At 49.6% G+C, this 26163-nt stretch overlaps 2 protein-coding genes and 1 long non-coding RNA gene across 7 annotated transcripts; 1 reads left to right on the forward strand and 2 right to left on the reverse strand.

Annotated features, from left to right (window-relative positions):
• Positions 1-8969: 8969 nt before the first annotated feature.
• IBA57 (iron-sulfur cluster assembly factor IBA57) lies at positions 8970-13857 on the reverse strand. 4 transcript variants are annotated; one of them, XR_014228269.1, is made up of 4 exons: positions 13507-13857; positions 12398-12744; positions 9928-11145; positions 8970-9786 (listed from the first exon to the last, which is right to left on the reverse strand). XR_014228269.1 is itself a non-coding variant. In XM_082312957.1 (4 exons), the coding sequence occupies exons 1-4, from the start codon at positions 13788-13790 to the stop codon at positions 10105-10107; spliced, it is 936 nt and encodes a 311-aa protein (XP_082169083.1). In that variant the 5' UTR covers positions 13791-13857; the 3' UTR covers positions 8970-10104. The 4 variants fall into 4 exon arrangements, 3 of the variants coding, with proteins under 3 accessions (XP_082169083.1, XP_082169082.1, XP_082169081.1); XM_082312957.1 differs by having other exon boundaries at positions 8970-10120; positions 10857-11145; XM_082312956.1 differs by having other exon boundaries at positions 8970-10151; positions 10857-11145.
• A 71-nt stretch (positions 13858-13928) lies between these two features.
• Positions 13929-23089, forward strand: LOC309591119. 2 transcript variants are annotated; one of them, XR_014228272.1, is made up of 3 exons: positions 13929-18167; positions 18294-18921; positions 19770-23089. It is a non-coding gene; the product is annotated as an uncharacterized lncRNA (long non-coding RNA). The 2 variants fall into 2 exon arrangements; XR_014228273.1 differs by having other exon boundaries at positions 13931-14064; positions 14180-18167; positions 18294-23089.
• A 920-nt stretch (positions 23090-24009) lies between these two features.
• Positions 24010-25257, reverse strand: GJC2 (gap junction protein gamma 2; the record flags this gene model as incomplete). The annotated part of the gene is made up of 1 exon (XM_082304126.1): positions 24010-25257. One exon carries the CDS (start codon positions 25255-25257, stop codon positions 24010-24012), a length of 1248 nt encoding a protein of 415 aa, XP_082160252.1.
• Positions 25258-26163: the final 906 nt, after the last annotated feature.

The following is a 26163-nucleotide window of genomic DNA, read 5'->3' on the forward strand; positions in this document are numbered from 1 at the left end:
AAATCGTGGGAAACTTTCACAGCGTTGCAGGCTTCACAACCTACGTAAGAGTCCAACCAAAGCTTAAAATTTACACGGCTGTTCAGAAAAGGCAAGAGTGCTGCCTCTGCGCTCCAGCCAACTCTTCCAGAAAAATGGATTTTCAATGGTAACTTTCTGTGGCCATCACTTAGCTTTTAGGGGTTGATACAAACACATGCTTATTGCACAACTGGTAAATAATTCATTCCTAGAAAGGCCTTTTGGGATATCTTCAGGACATGAGGGTGCTACAGTTAGAGCTTTAGTAGAAGCCAATGCTTTAGTTAAAGAAGCACTGCCAACTTGCACTGTGTTAAATTGACAAATAAAAAAAGTTCTCGTTGAGTACTTTAATATCGTGTCCCGAATTTGTAAACGGTTTTAAGTTTATTTTCTTCCGACATTGTTCAAAAAGAACTCTAAACAAAAAGACGAGGGACCACAAGCACAACACCTGAAGGAGAGTTCCATCAGCAGGGAAAACTGACGACTGGATGACTGGCTTCCTACACGGTCACGCTTTATCCCAAGCTCATCCTAACGGCAGCAGTTTCCCTACTGCATCTTCTCGGTCTCCCCAGTCCCTCCCTACTCATCCTAATGGCAACCAGCTAAAACCCAGTGCAACGTGACTGGATAAGCAGGCCACGCTGAACGCTAAAACACACGTGGAAGCCTTTTTCCCCGCGAGGACACTGATCTGGGTCTCTCCTCTGTGAAGCTGCCAACTTCCACGGCATTTACAGAAATTCATTACCGCAGAGACATCCATCCACCTCTCCCGCGGTTTCAGTGAATGTCACGGATGGTTCAAAGCTGACCGGGGGAACGACAGACACCTCGACAACGTAACCATTCCTTATCCTGAAAAAAAGCGATCCCCCTGGTCTTTCTTAGGAGTTTAAGGCCTACTCATCTTCCCATCAGCGCTTTTTAAAGTACATACATACGGACACGCACAATTTCCACAGTCTTCTTGCATGGATCAAACAGAAACACAAGCCATAGGAAATATGAAACTTAACTTTGAATTATTCCTCGCGGATTAATGGGAGTTTTGCTAATCTGAATGCCTGCTTTTCCAAGTAATACAAAAAGTAGTATCTTCAGGTGGACTTATATTGCGCTTCTAGAGGGATGCAGTGTGCGCGTGTACACACGCTGATGCCATCGTGGAAAAGTCACAGGTTTTGCGGTTCCGCATGCTACAGCACATCTAATCCTCCGGAGAAAAAAAGTCAATTGGAAACATTGCCTTAATATTGCAGGAAAGCCTAAAAACTTCTACCTACGCTGCCTGAGGGTTTACAAATTCCAGAATCAAGTTACATGGGAAAATTGCTGTTAAGTCTAATGACCCACACTTCTCTTTTTAACACACCTCTTTTGAATTTCTTTTATATTTAGGCCTACCTGCTTCACAAAGCTACATGGCAGAAAGTTTGCGGGGGAAGAGATTCCAATCTGTCCTTTAATTCCACCTTTATGAAGCACTACCCTTCAAACAGTATGCCGGTACCTCTGTGAGGTACCTCCTCCTCAGCCAAAAAATCCCAAATGCACAGAAAAGGTCTGCAACATTTATAGTAAAACTTAGAATGCCAATGACAAGAAATTAAGCATCGTAAGCACTTGGGAAACCACGCGATACATATTTATCCGCCAGGAACTGTGGCTACATATATGCAATTTTCATAACTTCAGCCTTCCTAAAGTTAGTAATTTCAGAAATTCAAATTTGTAAACTCCCCACTTACTGCAATTCTTGCTTTATTAATTTGAAAAAACAAGGAATAATTTGCCAGCAGGTAGCTTAGAAACAAAGCCCTGAGCTGCAATTCATTTAAACTATTTTTAAAAACTTACTGTTATTGTTTTTAATGATAGATTTTTGTAGATCTAGAAACTCTAACTGTGGTCCAAAGTCACAAGTACTTCGAACACCAGAGTCCTACTATTTCCAAGTACTTCTTCATACAAAAATGACTGGGGCCTCCTGCCCTTACTCTGGACTTTCAGAGGATGGTTTTTTGTTTATAAAGGCCATAAGACCCTAATCCTCAATTAAAAAAGTAAAAATACCCTTCACGAAGCATTGGCATGAAGCTGCCAGTTTTAAAAACAGCAAACACAACTCAGCTGCAACGCATCATCCAAAAGTTCAAATTTGGGACTGCTAACAAAGTTTTACGCAGGTGGCGGAAGACAGTTACTTTAATGCATCTATCACTAGCTAGCCTACAACATTCAAGACATCTAGTCAGCAAATACACGTTTGAGTATTTGAATAACATATTCAAGTACGCTGCAGGCTCCATGGAAATAAAAGGGAACTTAATACCAGCTACCTCTATATATTCACCTTCACTTACAATCCTCACCACGTGTCACGCTCCATTATCTCCCGGTAGGCCAGGGAAACACAAGGGACTATTAAACAAACAGGTACGGAGTTTTTAACTGAACTTCCACTCGCTTTAGAGTCAACAAATCCAACGGCAGCTTAAGTGCACGATTTGTAGATTACATCCTTTCAAATACATATTGCTGTAAAACAGGATTATTGGTATTGATACGCTCTCGGTATAAACCTTTTTGTTTAGGAATATAAAATTCCAACTGAAGTTACAAAATATTTTTCCAGATTCATTCTGACAGATGGACTATCTAATATAATTTAAACTCCACTAAATCAAAATGTCATTCCAAATATATTTTTAAACAAACAAAAATGCTGAAATGATCAATTACTGAATATGTAAAAACAAACTCTTTTAAGTCACAAACCGGCATATGCAGCCAAAAAAATAGAATTTCTTTAAAGTCAGCTACACAAGGATCTCTATACACTATATATCATTATTTAGAGATTGGTATACTAATTTCAGTAGACTACTGAGATTAGATATAAAGCCAGCTTTCCCACTCGACCTGCTCCTCACTTTATGAAATTCAAGTACTAAGTAGATGTCTTCACGATTGCAGACTTGAGCAAACGCTGTCACAGTCATTTAACAGATCTAAACTGTTTCTAAAGAGAAACGAAAAGGAGAGCTATTACCTGCTTGAGAAGTTATTACATTTCTCAGTGGAAGGCCGACAGCAAGTATTCCCAAGTTTGCCATCCACTTCGTTAAGTGTCTCCTCATTGTCCCTATCGGAAGGCTCTGGTGGTCCACACTAAGAGACATTTATGTTTGGAGAATTGTGTTTTTGTCAGGTGCTCACAATATGCGATCACTCGAAAGGCTGGGCACTGTCAGGTGAATACATCATTACACTGACTTCAAACTACAGCATTACAGCAACCTAAGCAAATATTACACTGCAAAAATTGCTTCACTGGATTGTTTTCCAGCTTCCTAAAATATCGGTATTACTCCAAACACCTAGCATCTCTCCCGAACAACAAAACCCACATAAACCTCACCCCGTTGTGCGAATTAAGCTCCACTGAGACAAACCTGCACAGACGTTACCACCAGCCATTCCCCGCCTGCATTCCTCCCACCGCCACAGGCCACTGGGGAAGCAGAGGCAGCGCAGGCACTGAAACACGCCAGTTGTACACACTAGAGCGCTGCAGCAGCAGCAGCTGATCCCCGTGCTTTCAAGTCCGGTGGCGTAGCCCACGCCGTGCCGAACCAGCGCTGCCGCCGCACCCCCTAACATCGCTGCCATGGGACGCACGCTACACGCCGCGGTTACTATACGCACACGGAAACTGTTGCCAGGCTATGGACAGCGTCTCTCCTCCGCCCCTCCGAGCTGCAGGACAAAAACAGCAGAAAGAAGCGAGCAGATTTCGGGCTGTGGGCAAGGAAACGGCCCCTCGAGACAAACTAACAGCGCTGGCGTTAAGCAATTACTCCACATAGCTATTCCTAGACAGAGGAGTCTCTAAGCTGCACCAACACCACGAGAAACAGTCCAAATTGCTTGCCCTTAAATGTCACCTCATGTTTTCTTCAAAATACACACCCTTTCAAATACCTCTGCAGCAACTGAAATCCTCCCCTAGCAAGCAAAGATTTCACACTGCCAAAGGCCCTGCTACAGAAGTGAAAGAAACACCAAGCTTACATTGTTGGTCTTCTTGCTTTACAACCAGTCTCAGCCATGTAATGTCTGATGTCACTGGAGTACCAGTATGTGGAAGTACTATGGGAATTGTAGTCTTTCCTCTATTGTGCAATAGCTCCGAGGTACGGGATCCAGGACTGCAACCGGGAGCCTTAGGAACCGTCTCCTTCCCGCAGAGGCTTACGGGGACTGCCTGAGAAACACAGCTGAACTGCGTTATTTGGCCGGGAAACACTCCTCAGATGGGGAAGAAGAAGAGTGTGTGGGAGGATTTGAAACGCTCCTTCTCCTTCCCACGCAAGAAGTAATTTCTAAGCAATTATTCTCAGGTGATCACATACTTCCAAAACCATTAAAGCTGTAATCAGGAAATACAACCCAGTAAGGAATTTTTAATTGCTATGGGGTATAACAACACCGTATTTAATAGTACAAGAGTTTTTATGACAAGTTTATCCTCCCTTGTACCTCTGGGGTTTTGGTATCGCCACATGAGAAAATAATTCACTGGAACGAATGGTTTTTGCCAGCGGTGATGATGCACCTGCCACTTCTGTTCCCATCTCCCCACTGAAAGGTATCATTTGGCTCACCCCAGCTAAGTAACTATGAAAGACTCGCGGTGTGAGCAAATCAAACCCTATGCTTCCTATAACAAAAATTAAAAATAAAGGTTATTTTAGTTCAAGGCTTTCCTTCATGCTAAAGTGCTGTACCTGACTTACCTTCTCCCCACTTTCAGTCAAATAGCTCGTTGACAGTTATGTTTTATCACCTTTTACATGATTTTCCTTAAGTCATTATTTTCCCACAACTCTTTGCCTTAACTCAGATGAACCCTGATCCTTCCCTCACATCACCATATTTTTAAGGCTACGAAAAGAATGAATAAAGATAATTTAAGCAAATTAAGAAATTCAGAGACAATGGAACAGAGCCATTTTCATCTTTTTGAAGAAAACAAGAAAAAAACCAGGTATAATACAATATAGTTCAGTTGCTGGGAAGTGCAGTCCATAATCAGTCAAGTACTATTACAGAGGCTTGAGACTAGAAAAAAAGAGAAAGCAGAGCGCTAACAAGTTCCGACTAAGTTTTTCCAAAAAGCTCAAGATATCCTTCAGCGTACACTTAAGTCAGCTGAGTTAAATCTAAAAATATATGTTGTTCACCCTGAACAAGGAAACTGCCCCAAAATCCATCTTACAGAATGTGAGAAAACTCCTGTGACAGCTAGAAGTGTTACAGTGGAAAGCAGAAAACCATTCGGTCTCAGGTTCTTCAACAACTTAATGCAGGCAGACTACAGACAAAAGATCTTAAAAGTGAGGGGGGGAAAAAAACCCCAACAACTTCCTCCAAAGTTTTTGGCTGTTCCCAAGGCATTTTCACTAAGTTACAGTCACATCACCTTGTTCTGCAAAGTCCTTTCCTCGCCGCTATCACTGTAGCACTTACCGCGGAAAGCGCTGCTAAAATACACTGCAGAGTGCCAGGCAGCAGGCAACCTTCCCCAAGTATTATTTAAGAGTATTCCATACAGCTTTTCTGACGCAGCAGTAGTAGGAAATGAGGTCACCCCTCCCTAAAAACCTCAGCCCTTGTTTACATTATTGCTATTCTCCCTCTGGTTTCTCCCCACAAAGCTGTAATGGCATTCAGGGGTGGCGACTGGCCTCCTCCAGCTGCCTGATGTAAGCACAATTTGAGAATGACAACATATATAAACGTGACACAGGAAGCTTTTATACCCATTTCCACATTTAGGTTTTTGGAATAGCGTACTTGCACCAGTGCTGCTGATAGTACCCACTGAATTCAAGCGTTTCAAGAAAAAAAAAAATATATCAAAAAATCTCAAGGCATGCTCTGACCAGGGATTAAAGAAAACAGAGAAAGCCCAAACGTTTCCAGTGTTAGGGCAGCACAGTACTAAAGTACAGGCAATCATTTCAGTGATGTGAGTAGACCCCAATAGCTTCGAATGAAGTCCGACAGCAGAATTTCTCACTCGTTTGGCCTGGGCAAGACAGTGGGAAAGAGAAGAAATCCAGACACGAATCCACAAAAACAGTTTAGGCATAAGTTATTTCTGCTAGCTTGAGAACAGCGTGTTACAGAAAAAACAAGACAGCCTTTTCTGAAGGGCTCGGAGTCTACGTAAAAGTTAAAATACCTCACAGGCAAACAGTTGAGGGAACAGATTGAAATCAAAACGTAGCATATCTCATTGCTACCATCCAGCAGAAACTGTGCTCCCAACAATATTCTTATGAAGTACCTAGAAGTAGTAGTAGCTACACCCTCCTCTTAGAGTAACACGCAACATGCTCCCAGGGCACGTAAACAGAGCGTGGCTTCAGCAGCAATGGCTGTGAACAAGGGGACGAAAGCTGCCAAATTCCCTTGCCCTGAAAACGCTGGAGAAAAGGAGCCCGCTGGAAAAGCAGGGCCACCGCAGGCTGTGAAGAACACACCGTGTTCGTGACTCTCCTCTGTGCAGCATTCGGATACCTCCTGAAGATTTCAAAGGTTTCAGCAATGCATAAACAGCCAGCAAACGTGTTCAAAATACTAATAAAGCTAGAAATATCTGTAAGGACTCTTTAAACTTGCTAACTTCAAGTAACTCAGTGTGAAGATGATGCTCATATGCAACCTCCTAGCGTCAACCTGGCCACAGCAGTGTGAATCCTTTCGAGTAATGATAGACTTTAAATAGCAGATTGCAGCGATTTTTTTATTAAAATAACAACATCTGTTTATACAGTAGACTTAAGTATTAGTAGTCATTCTTCCAGACCCCTCACCACACCAAGACAACTTTTTTTTTGGCTTTTTACTACGACAGGAAATGTAAAAACCATAACAATGAAATCAAACACTGCTTCCAAGGAAAAAAAAAAAGAAAAAAAAAAAGGGGGGGGGGGGAGGCAAAAAAAGAAACCTCCTGTTTCCTGAAACCAAACATTTCAACGTATCCCCCTCCACAGCCTTCGAAAGCGACTCCTGTCTTACCCTATTTCAGGCTGTAACGCTTGCTTACTTCATAGCTCTCTTCTATCTCTCCGTGCAGAAACATCACTCATTTTTGGTGTGTCAACACCGCTCACGGCTCTTTAACTTCCCAGCGGGCACAGAGCTCTGACAGGGTGCATATGACAGGCAAGGGGAAGATGACGATAGCCTTGCATTTTCGCAGATACGTCCTTTATGGACGTGGTTCTGCTCTACCAGCAGCCGCAGGGGTTCCCCTCCCTCCAAGGGAGCCCATCAGCCCCTCTGCAGCCCCGGCGCCGCTCCTCACAGCGCAGAGGCCGGTTCCTCTCCTCACAACCGCCACCGCTCACCCCCTCAGCCCCGTCCCGGCAGCGGGGCGGCAGCGCTGACGCCTCACCTCTGCCCGGGAAGCCCTGTCAGGCCGAAGGGCCGGAGGCTGGGCGCTACCCGCCACCATCTTATCCCCCCTCTCGTCGCACCCCCGCCCCGTCCCGTCCCGACCGTTGCAACCGCCCCAACGGCCGCGCCGCTTCCCGCGCTCCGGCCGAGGCGGGAGCGGGAAGGGAGGGGAGGGAGCGCGCGGCCAACGGCCGCCGGTGGGAGAAACCACTGCGGGGGGGGGGGGGGGGGGCGGGCTGGAGAGGGGAGGGGCGAACCATCGCGGAGCGGGAGGGGGGGAGCCGCCATGGCGGGGAGGGCGAGGGGGAACTGAGGCGGCGAGGGGGAACGGCCTGGAAACGGGGATGGAGAAGGGGGTGGCTCCTCGGAGAGCAGAGCCCCCATTTTCCGGCTGTATTTAGTCCGAGACCAGCACCTGAGCAGGTTACCCGGCAGCTCCCCTCAGCCGCCACGTTGGTCAGGAAAACCCGACGGAACTGCACCGCAAACGCGCCCGTTTCCCGCCCCGGGGCGGCGGAGGGGCCGCGCGGGCCTGGCGCCGGTGTTTTTATTTCTCCGTGTTTCCTCCTTCCTGCAGAAATCGTTTATTATAAAGCGCCGCTGAGAACATTTGAGCCCTTCGGCTGAGGCGGCGCGCGGGTGGGTGGTTGTTGGCCCCTTTTTGGCGGGCTCCGCCGTGGCTTCGGTCGGCGGTGGAGCTCCTCGCCGCGCTTCGCTCCGTCCCACCTTGGCTGAAGGAGAGTCGCCCTGTCGTGGACCGCCAGCGAGGCAAACGCCCCTGCAACATCAACCCTGTGCCTAAAAGAGAGATGCCCTGGCCTCCCAGCCCACGCTCGCCCAGCTCAAGCCGTTCCCGATGGAGCAGGCTGTGAGGGAGAATAAAAATATAAGGATAACGTGGATTGGGGCTGCCCTCTCCGATTTCTGCCACATCCTTCCTCCAGAAGCGACCCAGTACCTCTAAAAAAAAAAAAATCAACCCGCGTGCGTATTTTGTCTAAGCACCCGCATTTGTAAGCCGCAGCTGTTGGCAACGGCAAAGCCTTTCAAATACGTGAAGAAGACAAAAGAAACGTGCGTGCGCCAGAAAAAGAGATGCAGGGCTTCCCCTAAGAGAAGAAACGCGGTGTTTGTTCAGGCTGTGCGCGTACCGGCACAACGCAACTGTTCCGGGGAGGCTTTGCGCAACGGGGGGGCAGAGAGGAAAAGCCGCTTCTGGCAAAGCGGCACCCACGCGGGCGGCACAGTCTCGCCTTTGTCGCATTCGGAGGATCCAGAAAGGGTGAAGCACTGTGGTTTCGTTTATTTTTCCAGCAGAAGGACTTTGTTAAGAACCTCAAAGCTGACAAAGGGGCGACGGACAGTGTAAGACTCGCTTCTTGTCAGCAAGCCACCCAAAAAAGTATTCTGTTGTGTATCTTCACACAAGGTAAATAAAAGGTAGCGTCTCTTCTCTTTCAGACAAATTACTGATACAATAAACTTTTAATGAGATATTCCACAAACTCATTTTACAGCAAGCATAAAGAGTTTTAACCAATATGAGCATTTTTCACGGATAAATTCCTTTCACAGTAACAGTGACACTGAAGCAGCAGCAGAATGTGCTTTGGATGGTTTTTGTCACAAATACGCATGCAAGAGGGTTTTTTTTTTTTTTTTTGGTCTGCATGGGATCTCGCCTGCTCATCTCTCTCATCGCGCCCTTCCGCACACGCGCCGCCCCCAGAGCGGGCGCGCCATGGATTTATTGTGATACAAAAATACACAGGGCTCCCGTAAATTAGTGAAGGTTGACAGGGTTAGGAGGCACAGAGCTGGTTGGCTTTGGGGCGGCAAAGAGGAATGTATTGACTGGAGAAGCAAGAAAAAGCGCGAAGACGGAAGAGCAGCAGGAGGCAGAAAAAAGCAGCAAAGAAACCCTGAAGCACTGGGCTGCTCTGCAAACCCACAGGGGACGGTGGATGGAGAAAACCTCAGCTGGAGGCGGCAGGAGGGACTCACCCCGGACAGGTTTTTGTACGAGGGGTACAGAGGGGTCTCAGAACAAGCGTGGCGGTGAAGCAGCCAGAGGAGAATCCTCCATCAGGTGAAAATCCTCCATCAGGAACACCCGGCGAAGCCAAGAGCACGTGTGGCATTAACCCCTTCTCCAGGGACTGCAGCTTAACGCCGAGGGAAGGAGCAAAGGTCCGAGACGGGGACACGCTGTCCCTTCGCCAGCTCTGTGGAGGGACCGAGGTAACCCCGGCCAAAGGCTTCGGGAAAGGGCGGAGGATTTTCCTACGAGATGACAGAGCAAAGATGGAGATGCCAAAAAAATCCACCCCTCAGCTGTTGTTGGCAACTGGAGGGCACATGCTTCTAGTAAGGGATTATTCTGCCAAGCACCAGTACACCAATACAATCGTCACCCCAGTGCACCTTATTTCTGTAAAATATCGCTTTCCTTTCTGAAAGAGTCGTTGGAGCGAAGGGAGCCTTGCGCGACCGAGGCCGGGAGCGGCAGAGGCACTGGCTGCTGCTGGCTGTGCTCCCTCTGCCGGCGCGGAAGCAGGGGACGGGACCGGGCTGTTTGAGAGCTTTCCTACCAGGGATGACTTATTCAAGGCAAGGTCTGAAACCTGGAGCACAAGGTATTCCTCCTCCTGAACACAGTTAGCAGTTAGAGTGGTGGGAGAAAACACCCACCCAGTCAGCAAGTTTAAGAAGCAGCTCAATGCAAGGAGTAATTTGCAGTGAAAACTTTAGCCTGAGTATACATCTAACGCAAGGTAAGAGCAGCATGCTCTCCGTTAAAAAACAAAACATTATAATACCACAGAATGGTTATTCGGAACAGAAGCGTTCAGTGCATACAACGGGGAAACTCCTGCTCCCATCGCTCGCTTCAGTCTGAACACGCACCGCACCCTACGCAGAGCGGTGGACTGAAGATTCAGCAGCAGCCCACCCCAAGGACACGTGGCGGCACCCCTCAATAAATAGGGGGCACCCACAAAAAAAGGCGCGCTTCCCTGCGTACCCTGTACGGATCTCCCCGCAACGCTTCCCAGGTTACCCTCCTGCCCTCAGCGACCCGCCGCTGTTTTCGGTTCCTGCTGTTTAGTCCCGATTTGAAGAATCCTGTAATGCCCCCCACACACACATCAAACACCACAAAAAACAGCTGAAGGCGGAGTCGCCTTCCCAAACTTATCACACAAAATATATTCTCCATAAGGCAAATGTGCGAGTGGTGGTTCCTCATTTATTTACTAGCGTTTTTCGGCCACCACTCGGGTATACTTGCAGTGAGCTTCACTTTATCACCCGCTATATTGAGGCAGAGTGGTTCATTTATATTAGCTAACCTCAGCAAAGCTATACCAAGTTCACCTCCTCCAGCCCGGAATTTGCCGGCCGACTTTCCCGATTCAGTTAAGATCTCGGCACCCTCGGGAATGCTGTCCTTGGGAAGAGGAGCTGAAAAGCGGACTGGCAGCAGACGTTTGCGAATGACACCCATGTGGTGGGTCCTGGCTGTCAGCTCCTGTCCAATGTAACAGCCTTTGGTAAAGCTGATGCCGTTCATGTAGGCCAGGTTGGATTCCAGCGGGAGGGCTACTCCAGGAGGGAGATCTTTCACACCTTCGGGAATTCCTAGGAGAACAGTAAAACCAACAGGTAAACGCGGGAAAATCGTCAGTATTTAAGATTTCTGGAATATGCCTCCTCTGTGAGTCGTCAAACCAAGAGAACGCATAAGAAGCAGTGTGAAATAACGAACTTCCCAGTGCTCCGGTTCGGGCCTGAGTGAAATCATTAGCCACAAATGATGTTTACTCTTAAAAGTAAACAGAGAACTGGATTAGAACCTAATTTCACGAAGCTTGCAGCACTTCACAACCGTACCGGTGGAAATTTGAAGCACCCAGAACGATGCAGACTCCCACACAAAGGCATCGACGTACATACAACGCCAAAATCCTTCTCACCCCCGCCCCACGAGTAGACTTTAATGTCAATAAGAGTTATTTTCTTCAAAGCTAAAGAACATAAGTTAGCCAGCTTTCTTTGTTAAAGCCCAAATGCCGCATGTCTGTGTAAGTAGTTGTTCTTTTTGTGACCAATGACACAAAAATAGTATTTTTTCAAAGCAGAGCGTTGCACCCAGCTTTCTGCAGCGGCGCAGCAAGACGAGTGCTGGTGTTTCAGGGAGGTGGCACACCACACCGCACCGGTCCAGCCCAGTTTGACCCATTAACAGCTTCCTTTTCCAAACCAGATAAGCGGAGGACCATCATCTTTCAGGCTGCCAATTAATTGAACCCACTACCTGTGTAGACGCAGTAAAATCAATGGGAGCTCTGCGCAGGCACAGGGGCTCCCGGACCAAGTTCCCTCTCAGATCAAACGTCCGCCCCTTGGCCTCTGAGTTACCTCTGCGAATCCAGTCATACATTTTTAGGAAAGTAAGTTAGGGTGTTTCCTTTTCCTCCCTTAGCAACAAGGAAAACACACAGACTGTGCGTAATCCCAAAATAATCAAAATGACTCAAACCGCTCAAGTTTCCCTCTAAGAAAATGAATAATCCTGGTTTTCTTTAGCTGTTAGCATTCCTGACCCACTGCCTCATAATCTTAGTAATAGGAAACTGTACCCAAATATTGCTTCTGCCACCAGACAGAATTATCGCTACCAGATCACGTTTATCCTGAAAGTAGCAAATAATACCTGTCCTTATTAACAGGTTAAACACATTGAGACACACCAATGCAGCTTTTATAATTTATTCCTCTGTCTTATACCAGCGTATGGACTCTGATAATAAGATGAAACCGTGATAATACATAAATAAATAAATTTCCCAAAATCCAGTGACACAGAGTGCAAAACAGGACTTGGCTTTACCTTGTTTATACCTGTGCCTGTGGTAATCCTGAATATTTCCAATATGACTCCCAGGGATAATCTCTGCTAGATTTGCTCCTTTTTTTGTAATCAGTCTCCAGCCCATGACTTCTGTTCTGGGGTCAGGAGTTAAAATCAGAGCCTGGTCTGCAGATTTAGCGAGGGAACTGGTGGTGTCTCCAGCCTGCTCCCCGGGGACGACGGCCCACAAAGAGAGGTCAAGGCAAGGGGCGATGTTTACTTTCCTCCGGATCTTGTACAGTTTCAGATGTTTTTGTATGGCGTCCAGCACGCCGCCGTCGCACTCCAGCAGGATGTGCGGCTCTTCTTCGGGACTCTCGTGAAGCCTAAAAAAGTAACACCTACAAGGTCAGAAAAACAAACCCCCACAGCAGCGGAAGCCAACACGCTTTATCTTGATCCTGGTGCGAATCCAGAGATCTGGGGAATTTCACCGAAGGCTCCTGGCGCACAGAAGAGCAGCAGCCAGCTCCCTGTAGCGAAATATTTAAACTTTTTCAGCCATCTGTTCCACTCATTTCTAGCAAAGACCGCCCTCACCTCTCCTGGGGACGGAAACAAGTCTGGCCTTGCAGTTTTCTGCACCAGTCGCGCTTACCTAAAGCGAGGTGACTTTCAGGAGGAGAAGCTTCCTTCAGCTCTGCCTTCCGTTAGTTACCACACCACTAACGACTGACCCGACAGCGCGCGAGCCCAATTTTTCACTGACTGACACCGCATCTGCATCAGGTGTATTTATGAGATGTTGTAATACGGCCCAAATATACCCACAGATGCCGCCCCTGGGGCCTGCCCCGAGGGCCGCTTTATAAAAATATTAAGATTACGCTTTTCTGCCGGGGTAACTCACAGAGACCACAGCCGGTGATGAAAAATATACCGAGCCAGCGCGTTTTTGCACGTTAATTCATAAAGATAAGCCAGAAATGCCTTAGACCCCGGTGCCTGACATGGCCGCTGACAGGACCGACCTGCGAGCGCGGAGAAGCCCGCCAAGGCCGCGCGCCCCCGTTTCCATAGCAACAGCGCCCCCCCCCCGCAGTGGCCTCGCCCGGCTCCCCCCCCCCCGCCCCTCCGCTTGGTCTCACCTGTAAAGGATGACGTCATACAGGCAGCGGCCCTGGACGTTGAGCGCATGCGCGTAGAGCGCGCGCGGCAGACCCGCGGCGGGGGTGGCGTCAGCCGCTACCAGCCGCGTGACGTTGTTAGTGAGGAGCCCTTGTAGGAAGAGGGCGGTGTCGGCGCCCCGCACGCCCAGCAGCGCCCGGCCCAGCGGGAAGCAGGCGGCGGCCCCGCTCCCCCCGCCCCGCCACAACCGGCGCAGCCCGCGCGGGGCGGCCGTTGCCGCCGCCGCTCCCGCCCTCACCAACATGGCGGCGAGCGCTGTCAGAGGGGCCCGCCGCCGCGCGCTGCCGCCGCCGCCGCCATCTTGTGTGTGTCCGCGGGGAGGGCGCCACCTGCCGGCGGGGAGGGGTGGGGCGCGCCGCCGGCCACGCCCCTTTCCCGCCGGCCACGCCCCTCCCGAGCGATCGGGCAGCGATCGGGCAGCGATGGCGGAGCTGGGCCTGGGCGCCCGCTCTCAGCGTCCCTGCCCCCTTAAGTCTGGCGTCCCCGCTGAGCCTGTAATCCCCTGGCAGCCGGACAGGGTACGTACCCGCTTCCCTCCAGTGACGTTTGGGCTGGCGCGCTGGGAAGCGCTGCTGCTCCAGAGCTTCCCCTTCTCCGCTCTGTTTTGACGCTCCGTCACTGCTGTGTCCGTAGGCCCCATCAGCTGCCCCCATCCTCATTTAACACTCCTGGAAAAACGGCCAGTGGCTCTGTTCCGGAATAAAGGATAGCGTGTGACAGTGGGAATTTCTACTAAGCGACACCACGTGGAAATAAAATCCCCGTGTTGAAAGCGTGGAGCTGAAGGTGCTGTTCCCTTCCCTCTTTAATGTTCGTTAGCGCGGTGGGAAGTGGAGTCTGAAGGGCCCGGGTAGCCCCGGGTTTAGCTGCGGCTCGTTACGCTGGAATTCATCCCACCGTTCAAGAAATGGCCGTGAGTCATGCCTGTCATTTGTGATTGCTTCTCCCCGGTTGTCGCAAGTCGGTTTAAGGCCATTCTGCCCCTTGCCGCTGCCAACACCAGCACGTGTGCAGCTCTGCAGGGAGCGGGCTTTGGCTGGCCCAAAATGAACCCTGCAAAAAGCAGCCACCGGTTGTTCATCGTCACAGGCAGCGCCGGTGCTGAACCCCGGCACAAACCCACCAAACCGAAAACCCGGAGCCAAGGGGCTCGTTTCTCAGGAGCTGCAAATGCAACGGCAGCAGACGGCACGTTCAGCCGGCTGGTCCTCAGGCAGGACCGGGTGTTCCCTGCCTGCCCCGGCAGCGATAACCTTATCACATATCTCTGTGGGGGGGGACAGATCCGCTGCCGGCGGTGGCGAGCGATGCGGCGTGTTCGCCCCTGAATTCAGCGCTGGCCCTGCTCGGAGGTGACGCTTGTCAGGCAGCTGCACAGGCAGAGCAGGTGGAGAAATAAAAACAGGCGGCGGATGTGATTCGAGGTGACCTTGGCGTGCGAACATGCTCTGCCCAGCTGCTGGCATGTGCTGCACGTAAAAAATGGGGCTGAGGAAACCCGTCTTCCTCTAAATCAGGGCTGAAGATGCAGAGAGCTGATTCCCATCATTTTTTTTTCCTTTCCTTGGAAGTGGGAACGTGCCAAGAGCAGGAGCTGTGCTTTGCTTTTCAGAGGTCCGGGAGAAGGGAGAAAGTCACGTATGTGGAAGCACAGCTGGGCTGAGCCTCCAGGGTCCAGCGGGCACCGTGGACCCGCAGCTGGATCCAGCTTTGGCTCTTCTTTGCCTGGCGCCCCATCCCTGCTGCACCCGCCGAGACGCAGAGGCAGATGGTGGCCGCCCCATGAGCAGCCCTTTGCCGGCTCTCGATGCGTGCCTGTGCTGCCTCCTAACCATCGCACGTGTTGTATCAGACCTCACAGACCGTATTTGAAAGGGTGGCAATGGAAAGAAGAGTGAAAATGGAAAAGAACCAGGAAGCCAGGTTGAGCCTTTAGTTGATTTTCCATTTCCGACAGATTTTATTCACTTTTCTCTGGGTTTTCTTTTCTTTTAGCGCAGAGTTATGCTGCCAGTAAAGTAGTATTTAAACGTTTCGGTGGTCAGAAAATACAACTCTGCCAGTTTAGTGGATTAAATTGGCTCAGGGAATGGTTTGAGGAAAGCCACGGTGCGGTCAAGACCTGCAGTGCTGAGAGTCAGGGGGAGGTTTGTGCAAGCCCTCGCTGAGTGTGTGTCTGTCAACCAAAAATAGAGGACCTGAGACCTGGTCGGAGGGACAACGTGATTCCCAGAGCTTTCCGTGGGATTACTTTGGCAGACATTGGGTGATTCTTTCCCGTCCTCCGCATCCATCGCTCAGCACTGTTGGGATGAAGTTACAGTGAGTTTAAACTCCACTAGCACAGCAAGACCTGTCTCCAGCGGGATCAAATCCTCCTGCTTTTGCTCATGAAAGCAATATTGCATCTGGCTAATGCTCTCCCGTAGGATTAATGCTGTGGGGCTGAGTCATGTCATCTCCCTTGCTGGTATCTGCGGTTGGAGCAGAGGTTGCATCTGACCTGCTGTACTTCAAGCAGCAAGCGTGGCATTACAGGGACTTGTCTGCTGTGTTTAAAGCTCCCAGATATGGTCACGGATCCTCGCCTTCCTGCCCTCTGAAGCCACAGTCTCAGCTCAGCAACTGAACAAAAAGGAAAGCATGGTAAAAGGAGTCTGTGTCCTCAGTTCTCCTCTTCGTTTCTGTGCTTTGAAGGCAGTTTAGGGGAGCATCAAAATGCCCTGGAGCTGAGTGAGGTTGGCAGAGGCAGGGGGAATTTTGAAAAGCAAATTATTTGCGATGCTCGGTCGACTTCTGCCAGAGTCTGTGACATAAAACATCTAAAGTTATACTGGGAAAACAGCCCTCTCCTATATGGAATTCATCTACCCAGATGTGGACATTTGAGTGGGCTGAGCTCCTTTGTAGGTGGTGGAGATGAAAAAACGCTTTCAGGGTGCTTCATTTCACCCCAAAGTCTCTGCGTAAACTGAATCACGTCAGCTGAAGAAGTGTCTGTTCTCCCCATGGACTCCTGGGGGGACCAGCTCCGTGCAGGCATCTGACGGTAGTGGAGATCAGTCCCTCCTCTGTACCTAAGGCTCTCCACGTCATGGTGAGACCATGAAAGCTACAGCTCCCTCTTATTCATGATACTGCACCCAGGTCAGCCCGAGGAATCGTCCCCCACCAGCTTTGTCATGTCTAGCGGTGTTTGTGGAAGGAGAGCTGGCAGCACGGGGTGGCAGGGTGACAAGACGCAATGTCCCTGGCTAAGCACGGGACATCCCTCGAAACCCCCCCCTCAGTGGAACATCTCTCACCCAGGCAGGCCTGTCAGGGCAACTCAGAAACCCTTCTCACAGCTAAGAAAATGGTGAAAAAGGACAGATATTCTCTCTCTGTTCCTCCCCGGTCCCTGGGCAGTTGCACAAGCTGCCCGCAGCCTCTTGCTCCATCAGCTTTCCGCTCTCTGCTCTCCCGCTGCCCAAAACCCTGCCGTCTTTGGGGCTTGCTGGCTGCCGCAGCAGCAGGACAGCCCGGGGCTCCCACCCACAAGGGCTCATCCTTGGTGTTTATTCATCCATAACCCAGCTGCACTAGCATAAAGCGGGGATAACTGCTGTCTCTGCAGCCAGCCCTGCGGGTTAATGCTGGTATAATAAACTCATTTTCTCCAGCTTTTTCTCGGGGTGCTAAGGATGAACTCTCATCCACAAACCCACGTGAGCTGCAATTATTCAATCCTAACCCTGCACATGAAATACTCCCCGAGCTGTGCTCCAGGAGGTCAGTCGCAGGCAGCCAGCAGCCGGGACACGGGGCTGCGGTAAACCATAGCAGCACTTCTGGCAAGGGAACGATATCGCACAATCTTGGAAAGGAAAACATGGATTATGGCTGGCCTGGGCAACGTAAAGGCCAGTGAGGACAGGGGGAAATTGCAAGGCTGGACGCAGAAATAAAGCAATGTGACAGCTGAGTTTGCAAGGAGCAAGTCTGTGCACCAAAGGGGCTGTTCTGCGCTAGCCGGGCTGAAAATGAAGGTAAAGCTGTTATTAGCGTTTCCCTAGAGGGAGTGATTAGGAGCTCGTGAGATGCTGTTGACAGCAATACTGTCTGCAGCGTGAAGCAGCTAATGAAAAAGATGGTTCTTGTGATTCCAGAGAGAATGGGATGCGAGAGTCACTAGTATTTTTAGCCTGGCTTTCTAAAGAAATGAGGGGTTTTGCAATTGCTCTGTGTTTTCCCAAAATACAGGCAGATGGAGGCTGCTTTTGCCATTCCTCCTTCTACTGAGCATTAGGCTCAGGGGCCCCGTCACCCTCGGGCTGTGTCCTCCCTCCGTGGACACTGTCCCCACCACGCTGTCCAGCAGCAGCAATTTGGAGGTGACCTGGCGACAAGAGTCCTTCTGCTGCTTCTCACTCACTCGCTCCTCGCTGATGCCGGTTGCCTGAGCCATCGGGGCAGGACACGGCCACCCGTGGGTTGGGGCACAGAGACCTTGAGCAAGCCTGGAAGCGAGGGATGAAGGCTGCTGGTGAGGAAGACTCACTACAGGGTTCATTTCTACATGTCTGTGGCTAGCACCCACATCAAGCTAAGGTCAGCCACCCATGGGTGCTTCTCCATCCAAGTAAGTCTGGTACCAACACAGCAGCCAACAGCAAGGATGAGTTTACCCTGTTCCTCAGACCTTGCTGGTTTGAAGGACGTGTAGTTATTTCACGAAGCTTTTCTTTCTTTTGGGTGTTTTATGTAGCACTGCAAAGGATGTGACCTGCGAGGTTAAGTGCCTCTGGCTATTGACCCTCCTTGTCGCCTGGTTAAGGGATCGTGTTCTTCTCTGTCCCTTGGTGGGAGCCGGTCCTGCTCATGCCAAAGAAGTTGTAAAGATACCACAACTGCCAGAGAAACAGAAAAACTGCAAGTTTCTGTCCAGAATTTGTTTCCTGAAGACTCTTTGGACAGGGGTTGTGAGTGAACGTGCCTGTCATTTAATGGGAGGAGCGAAGACTGAGGTCATTGGGAAAAGCGGGCTTTCTCACAAGTGCTTTCCCATCATTTGCTCAGCTTGAATCATCCATTCTCCCAGATTCTGCAAAGTTTTCTTGCTTTTGAAAGTACAGGCTTTCCTAAGAAGTTTCAGCTCTATGCCTGAAGGAATTGTAGGCAGTGATTCATCAGAGAGACGACACATCCCAAACAACTAGAAGGTCAACTGCTTCTTAAGGCAAAAATATTTTGCAGTGATTTGTAGCCGTATCTGGGAAAATAGAGCTCTTACAAGGCTAAAACAGGCAAATAATAGATTGAGAAGAATTTCTTGTCATCAACACCCAGCACCCTTCTCACAGAAACATCACACGCTTTACATACTGTAACAAAATGTAAGCTTTATTCCGTTTTATTAGTAATGGATGTGGAATAGCCAGTTGAAGAGTTGGACTGATGCATCTTTCTCTTTTGACCAGTGTTTAATATTCTAGCTACAGTCCAGATGTAACATTTACACTGAAAAATACTTACAGATTCAACCTCATACTAAAAAAATTTCTAGTACAAATACAGTTAGTACATAAAAAAATGAACAACAAAAAAAATAACAATCCCAGAAACTTCGTAACAGCACAGACTGGTTATGGCCTTGAGTTAAGTTCAAGTATTTCCCAGTGGAATGCAATGCAAGCAACAAGGTAATCTGGCTTTTACATGGGACATTCCTGGCCCTGAATGGTAGGAATAGAAATATAAGTGTGGGCACTTTATCCGACCAAGTTTAGCAAGAGAGTCAACATTTACGATTAGTTCAGCTACAAAGCTAAACCCCGTCTTCGTGTGTGAACAAAACTACTAATCTGTAAAAAAAAAAAGCAAAGCATTAATTATACTACTGGCATTTCTTCCGTGGCCGATGCTGCCTGTTGTCTAATTGAAATTCCTCAGATGACGGTTTAGTTTGCAATGGTTGTGATGGGTTTTTTGCTTGTGGTTATTCTTATTTTGCCTCCCTATCCTTTTCCTTCCCAAACTGACACGATAAAAGAGGGGACTTCTGCTCCTGCCCCGAAAGGAGTTGCTCCTGCAGAGACATTAATGCATGTCGGTCGCCTTTGTGGTGGTGACTCAGTGGAAAGACACAATATCCTAAACAATTTAGAGTTCAAGGAGTGGAGGAGGAAGGGGGGGAAGTGAGCAACTCAATATATGTAATAATAGTAATCCTTTATATTTCTAGGGCTGTCTGACTCATGCTGGCTCCCGTGTGCGGCTCAGATGGGATCTGGGAGAACTGGGGTCCCTCCTCCCCAGAGTCAGAGGAGTCAGCGGTGTCCTCCAGGCTGGCTGGGACCTTGAAGACAACTTTGCATCTCTCCCAGGCAGCCCACGACATTGGAGCAGTCCTGCCGGGAGAGTACCCTTGTGTTTCTGTCCCTGTCAAAACTCTTGGAAAACATGGGAAAGCAAGATCAGCTCCCATTTGCAAAACATTTTATGCAAGGAAGTGTTTCAAGCCTGATAAATGAGCGGGGCTGGCTGGAAGGACGGCTGAGAGAGCAGTTACGCTGTCTCCCTGCCTGATGAGGAGGTTGTATTGATCACCCAAGAGTCTGCCCTGGCTCTAGTACTCGTCAGTATTGCAATTATTGACTCTGACTATGGAAAACAGTGTGTGCGTATTAAATGTGATGGTGACACCAGACGGGAGGAGGCTGCAAATCTGCTGCAGGACCAACTGATCATTCAAAACCCGCTTGGCGTACTGGGTCTGTGGTGTGAAAATAAAAAGGCAGTTTGAAGGAGGGCAGGAAAATCCTGGCCATACAAGCACACGTCTGCAGAGAGGGGCAATCCCCATGGCTGCAGAAGATGGGGTTTCGAGGAGGACCAGGGTGGCGGACGGGTGCATGAAGAGGAGCAGGGTGGAAAGCTGGCCCGAGGGCCAGTGCTGCTGCACTGCTGGGAAGACGTGGACTGGGCTGGTGGAGGCTCAAAGACACAAAGGAAAACCATGCTGGAAGAACAGCCCTTGGAGAAAGGTTGATGAGACTGGCGTTGTTTAGCTTAAAGGAGACTTGAGGAGGATGAAAACAGTCTTCAAACACCCAAAAGCTTCTGCAGACATTAAAGGCATGAGATGTTCTCTGTGTCTGCTGAGGAGAGGAGATGCCAGGGGTTGCAGTGAGAGGGGTTCATGTTAGCCATTAAGAAAGCATTTGATGGTGGCAACTTGGTGAGAAGATCCATGGTACTTTCCAGCCCTGTTGCTCTAAGTGTCTCTGAGCCTGCAGCCGTGGAGCCCAGGGTTCTCCTCCCGTTGGGCACTGACCAGCTATATCGTTGGGACAGGGGGTAATAGCCCTGCTGTATAAAATGGGTTTAATGAGTTGATCATGTCCCTGTGACCAACTTCTGGGGTTTCTGGCTTAAAATCTGCCCCCTGCTTTTTTCCACGGTGAGGCGTTTGCTAGGATGGTTTCCTGAAGCCAGAGCAAGGGAGGCACATGCCCATCCCTGTGTTTGGTGACTCGCTGGTGAATCTGCAGGTCAGTGGGAGCCGAGGGGCTGATCTGAGTCACTGGGAAATGCTCAAGCCATGTCTGGGGCTGAGGGAGGTGTCGCTGGTATGGGCAGGAGAAATCCAAAATTCGGACTCCTGCACAGCACAGCGCCTTCCAGCATCGCGTGGGAAAGACAAGTTTATCCGGGGCTGTGATATTGCTGCTCAACTCAAAAGAATCAGAAAAGCCCAGGCAGCATCCAAGCATCGCTCTCCTCAGGGTTTCCATCCTTCCCGTGGGATCGTGACTTAAATACACACAGTTTCCCATGGGACACAAGGCTGGCGATAAACGAGAAGTCACATCAGTGTGGAGGACAAGCTTGTGCCCTGGACAGCTGTAATTACTAGGGAGCAAATTTCCACCCAGCAGCACCTCTGCTCTCCTCCCCAGCAGCCCTGGGCATGCATTTAACCTTCATGATAGCACCACTGTCAGCAACCAGCCTCTCCTGCATGGCCCAGCACAGCCCCAGCCCAGGAGGAGAACACGTTCCCGCACGCGGGACAAGGACCAGCAGCGCAGCTGGATATGTTTGTCTCCCCACCACCGTGGTGTGAACTTTCTGAACCTTTCATTCAAAATTCACAGCAGAAAGGCCATCCCTCCACACGACAGATGCGTGTTCCTCCTGACCATTGCTGGTGTGGGGATGCACTGATCCTCCTCCTGGATGCGGTTGTCCATTTTCGAGGGGAAGATCTCTAGCAGTGAGAGCGGGCAGAGCTCCAGGCATTTCACTGATGGACCAGGAACAAGCCTGAAAGTGTTCCCCAGACTGTTACGCAAAGCCATACTGAATATTTGTAGCTGGATACCTCATAGGATGTTTCTTTGCTTTCTTTTTGAACCTACTTTTTTGCTGCCAGCACAGTTCTCTAATGGCATGGCATGGCACAGCTCAGTCAAAGTTACCAGGAGCTGAAGGCCATACCCAGGTGTTTCATACTGGCCAAAGGGCCCGACCACCTGGGGAACAGGCATCCTCGAGGCTTTCAGAGACCAATCTCAAGGACATGAGGAAGATGCCCAGCAAGAAGTCACGTAGATCCAATAAGAAATACTGGCATGGGGACCTGCATGAGACTTTGGGTGGCTGGCATGGCCCCAAGGGAGAAGCTTCGCACAGGGACGGTGCTGTGTTTGGTGAGGATTTATTTCTTTTGTGTTAGGTTTGATCTTGAAGGCTCTGCCTATTGGAGTTCTCCACCGTGGTGAATCAACCGTTGGACTCTTGGGAGGTTGCGAGATTATCTGCCAAGCCACAGGCATCTTGGGAACATCTCAGGGATGAGACCCGCTCTGAGACGTGGCAGAGTGGGGCAGTGACTGGTTTCAGCCTCTACCATTCGGCAGGACATGCTCCCTGTGCTCCCAGTGATGAGGTTTTCTTTCCATTTTGTGTTACTGGAGGGGAACAAAGCCACAGCCCCGCAGATGTGCAAGAGACACAGGATGAAACCACCCTGACAAAGCACGTCCTCAGCACTAGCAGAAGCCTTGGAGCTCAGCAACTTGGTTTTCACATGCCCCAGATTCCTGTAGCTGCATGAAAACCACCCTAAAACCAAGCCAAGCTCAAAAAGCTCCCCATAAACTGGTGGAAAACTTCCTGCTACTGTCCTGGTCCTGTCCCCACTGAAGCCAGATCTTCTGCTAAGCCCCCAAGCAAGTGTGTGAAACCTGCCAGTTCCCCAGGGGAGGCTGGAGGCTAGAAGCGCAAAAACTGCTCCTGGATGAGATCAGCCACAGTCCTGGACCAGCCGGGTTTTCCCAGGGGAGGTGGAAGGCTGTGAAATTACCAGAGGGTTGATATTACATTTATATATATCTCTCTATGTCTATATTCACACACACGTGTTCATATGTGTCTGTATATATACGTACATGTACACACACACACCATATACACACTATGCATAGATCTGCCGTCTGCCACTATTTATAAGGGTTTGATTAAACAGAAAAACAAATTTGCCGACACTGATTTTCCAATCTCTACTAATATTCAGCAAATAAAGAAGTCTAAACCCTTTATGATTTTGTTTTCCTGGTTGCATAAAGGCACTTTCTGATGATGTGAAGCAGCAGTTTGTTAATGACTCTGTAACTGCAACGATTCCCATCACAGCTGTAGCAAGTGCTACGCAGGCACTGGTGTGACGCAATGTCACTGCTCGCTCCTGCCGCGGAGTGTTTGATCGTATTTGCTTTTTGCTTCGATGCAGGGGAATAAAAGACAAAAACCTTCAGCGCTGTGCTACGCTTTTAGGTCTCCCTGTGTAGGACAGTTGCTATGTTTCTGCCCCATAACCTGATGTGGGTGCCAGCTCGTGGCTTGCAGCATCGAACGATGCCTTCGTTTCCAGCAACGCCTGCTACAGCATCTAACAATTCAGGCAGGACATCAGCTGTCAGCGTGTCATGAAGGTTCATGCAATATGTCAGTTGTTTTCTTTCTTATCAAGGGATCAGAAATTAATTTTGATTAAGGATATTTAGTAATTAAACACTGCTTGACCTACAGCACTCTAGCCTCGCCATGCAGGAGGGGAGCTGCTCGCTGCCAACCTGACTTCTCTCCTGAGCCACCAGCAGCTCTGCATCCCATCACAGCGTGTTGTACAGTCTCTGCTGGGGGCTCCGGTCGTGACCGAAGGGGTGGGAGATGCAGGGGGTTTGCTGTTGCTCACTGGAGGTTCCCAACTGGAGAACATGTCGGAAACAGGAAAGAAATGTCTTTTGTTAACGTACTGGAAGACAGCACTAAATTGGTCTGAAGCTCGTTTTCTCTCCTGACTTCCATAAAAAAATTGCGCCTGTGCCCTATGAAACAAACGGAAGACAATACCGAAAACCAGAAACAAACCAAAATAAAAACCCCGCTTACGCTGCCCTCTCTCCTTTCAGACGAAGCTATATCCATACAGACGTCTTTCCATCTTTACTGCTTGAGCTCCCTTTTTCCAAGCAGGCCTTGGGTTTAGCACCTTGTTTCTCCTGGGCGGTGTTGGCCCTGTTCTGCTCTACCACCGTACCACCTGAGGCAGGACTGCTGGTTCGAGAAGGTTGCGTGTTGGCCTGAGTGCTGCTGTAGCTCTGAAACGCTATGTCTAACTGCTCCTGGGCCACTCGCAAGTGTTTGTGAAGGGTGGACAAGTCTGCCGGAAGGTTCTCATCTGGGCTGGTGCACTGCTGCTCCTGAGCGACGTTAGCCAAGTTCTGCTCATGAGCCATCAGGCTGTTGGGGATCTTGGTGGGCTTCTCTGATTTCACTACCAGGTTGTACTCAGGAGGGCAGGAGATGTTCTTTGGGTAGGCATAGTTGTAGGGAGGCTGCCTAAAGCTGTTGATTTTCCGGTTGCGAATGGCATCTCGGATGGTCCCAAACCCCAGGTGAAACATCTCACACATGTTCAGCAGTAAGCACAGGCAGCTCACGACGTACATCACCAGGAGAAAGATGGTCTTCTCTGTTGGCCTGGACACAAAGCAGTCCACAGTGTGAGGGCAAGGGACTCTGTTGCAGACGTAATAGGCTTCCACCTCAAAACCGTACAGCAAATACTGCCCTATCAAAAAGCAAACTTCAAACGAAGCTCTGGTAAGTAGCTGGAAGACATAGATTTTCATCAGTCCCTCTTGCTGGATGCGCCTCCTCCCGTCGTGCTTTTGTGGCTCTTTGCTTTTGGGCTTGGCTTTGGCTTTCTCGTTTTCTGCTGTGTCATCAGAGATCATGGGCTCCTCTTCGTCAGCCTCCATCGGGTCCTCCATGTTGCGCACTGCCTGCCAGTTCAAAGCAAACTGCTTCTTCTTCTTGAATCCCTTGAACTTCTTCTCCTCCTCCGCCGACCGGGCGATCCTGTGGATGGCATAGCCCAGGTACATGACCGAAGGGGTGGATATCATGATGATCTGGAAGACCCAGAACCTGACGTGTGACAGCGGCGCGAAGGCATCGTAACAGACGTTGTCGCAGCCGGGCTGCTTGGTGTTACAGGTGAACTTGCTCTGCTCATCGGAGTAGATGGACTCCCCGCCCACCGCTGTCAAGACGATGCGGAAGACGATGAGCACGGTGAGCCAGACCTTCCCCACGAAGGTGGAGTGATTGTGAATCTCTTCTAGCAGGCGGGTTAGAAAGCTCCAGCTCATGTTGGTCATAAGGGCTACTCAGTTATAACCTGCAGGAAGAGGGGGAAGAAAAAAACCATAGCTGTAAGTTAACATCTGTGGCTGCAGTTAGTGATACGGCTGTGACATTGGCACGTCGGCGACAGACGAGGTCATTTTATCTCAGAGAGGCACCCTTCATTGCTGCAGGCTATCTCCCCAGGACCTGTACGGGACCGCGACATGGGGCTGACCCCTGCAGCATCGGGGAATGAGCCGTGGCCAGTGCGGGGACATGCTGCACCACGTAATCGGAGGCAGGGATACCTGGTGGTACTAGATATGCACAGATCCATAACGCAGCAAGCCACAGCACCTACTAGATTCACCATTACCCGCTTTGTTGCCTGTTTCAAGACATCGCTCAGCTGTAAGAAGGGTTTGGGTAACTGTAAATTGAACGCAAGGCACCATGGAAGCCACCTAGGCACAAAAAGGTGCTTAATTTGTGATAATCTCTTGCTTGCATACCATGAGCTCAAGTGCCTGAGCTGAAAGCAGAAGTAAGGGATGCTGCCCACATCACAAAGACTTGCACTGCTGAAGTATCTTTCATTAGCAAACCCAGAAAAATGCAAAGAATCAGCAAAAGAATGGGAATATTTATGTTTACAGGCTGATGGCCCTTTTAAGTTCCTTTTGAAAAAACAAAACAAAACAAATGTTTAATCAAATACAGACTATTTTAAAAATAAACCTTGAAAAACTTTCAGAGAACACCATGCATTTATTAGAAGACCTGGACAGCTGGGGAGGAAGAGCTTGTAATAACCATTTTGTGTTTAGCTTAACTTGCAGTGGGGCCTCAGCCCAAGCTCCCTGGGCGACCCCAGGCATCGTTAAAGGCAGGCAGCAGTTTTACTGCTTGACTGGCAGCGGCCCTGAGAGGTACCTGGA

Source organism: Platalea leucorodia (genome assembly GCF_965183815.1).
Source record: "Platalea leucorodia genome assembly, chromosome: 1".
Taxonomy (NCBI): Eukaryota; Metazoa; Chordata; class Aves; order Pelecaniformes; family Threskiornithidae; genus Platalea; species Platalea leucorodia.

Coding starts and splice junctions, on each gene's coding strand:
- IBA57 (XM_082312955.1), bottom strand. CDS start 13,790: ATGTTGGTGAGGGCGGGAGCGGCGGCGGCAACGGCCGCCCCGCGCGGG. Junction 12,745..13,506: donor TATGACGTCATCCTTTACAG/GTGAGACCAAGC, acceptor TTACTTTTTTAG/GCTTCACGAGAGTCCCGAAG. Junction 11,146..12,397: donor CAGGCACAGGTATAAACAAG/GTAAAGCCAAGT, acceptor CTGTTCTCCTAG/GAATTCCCGAAGGTGTGAAA.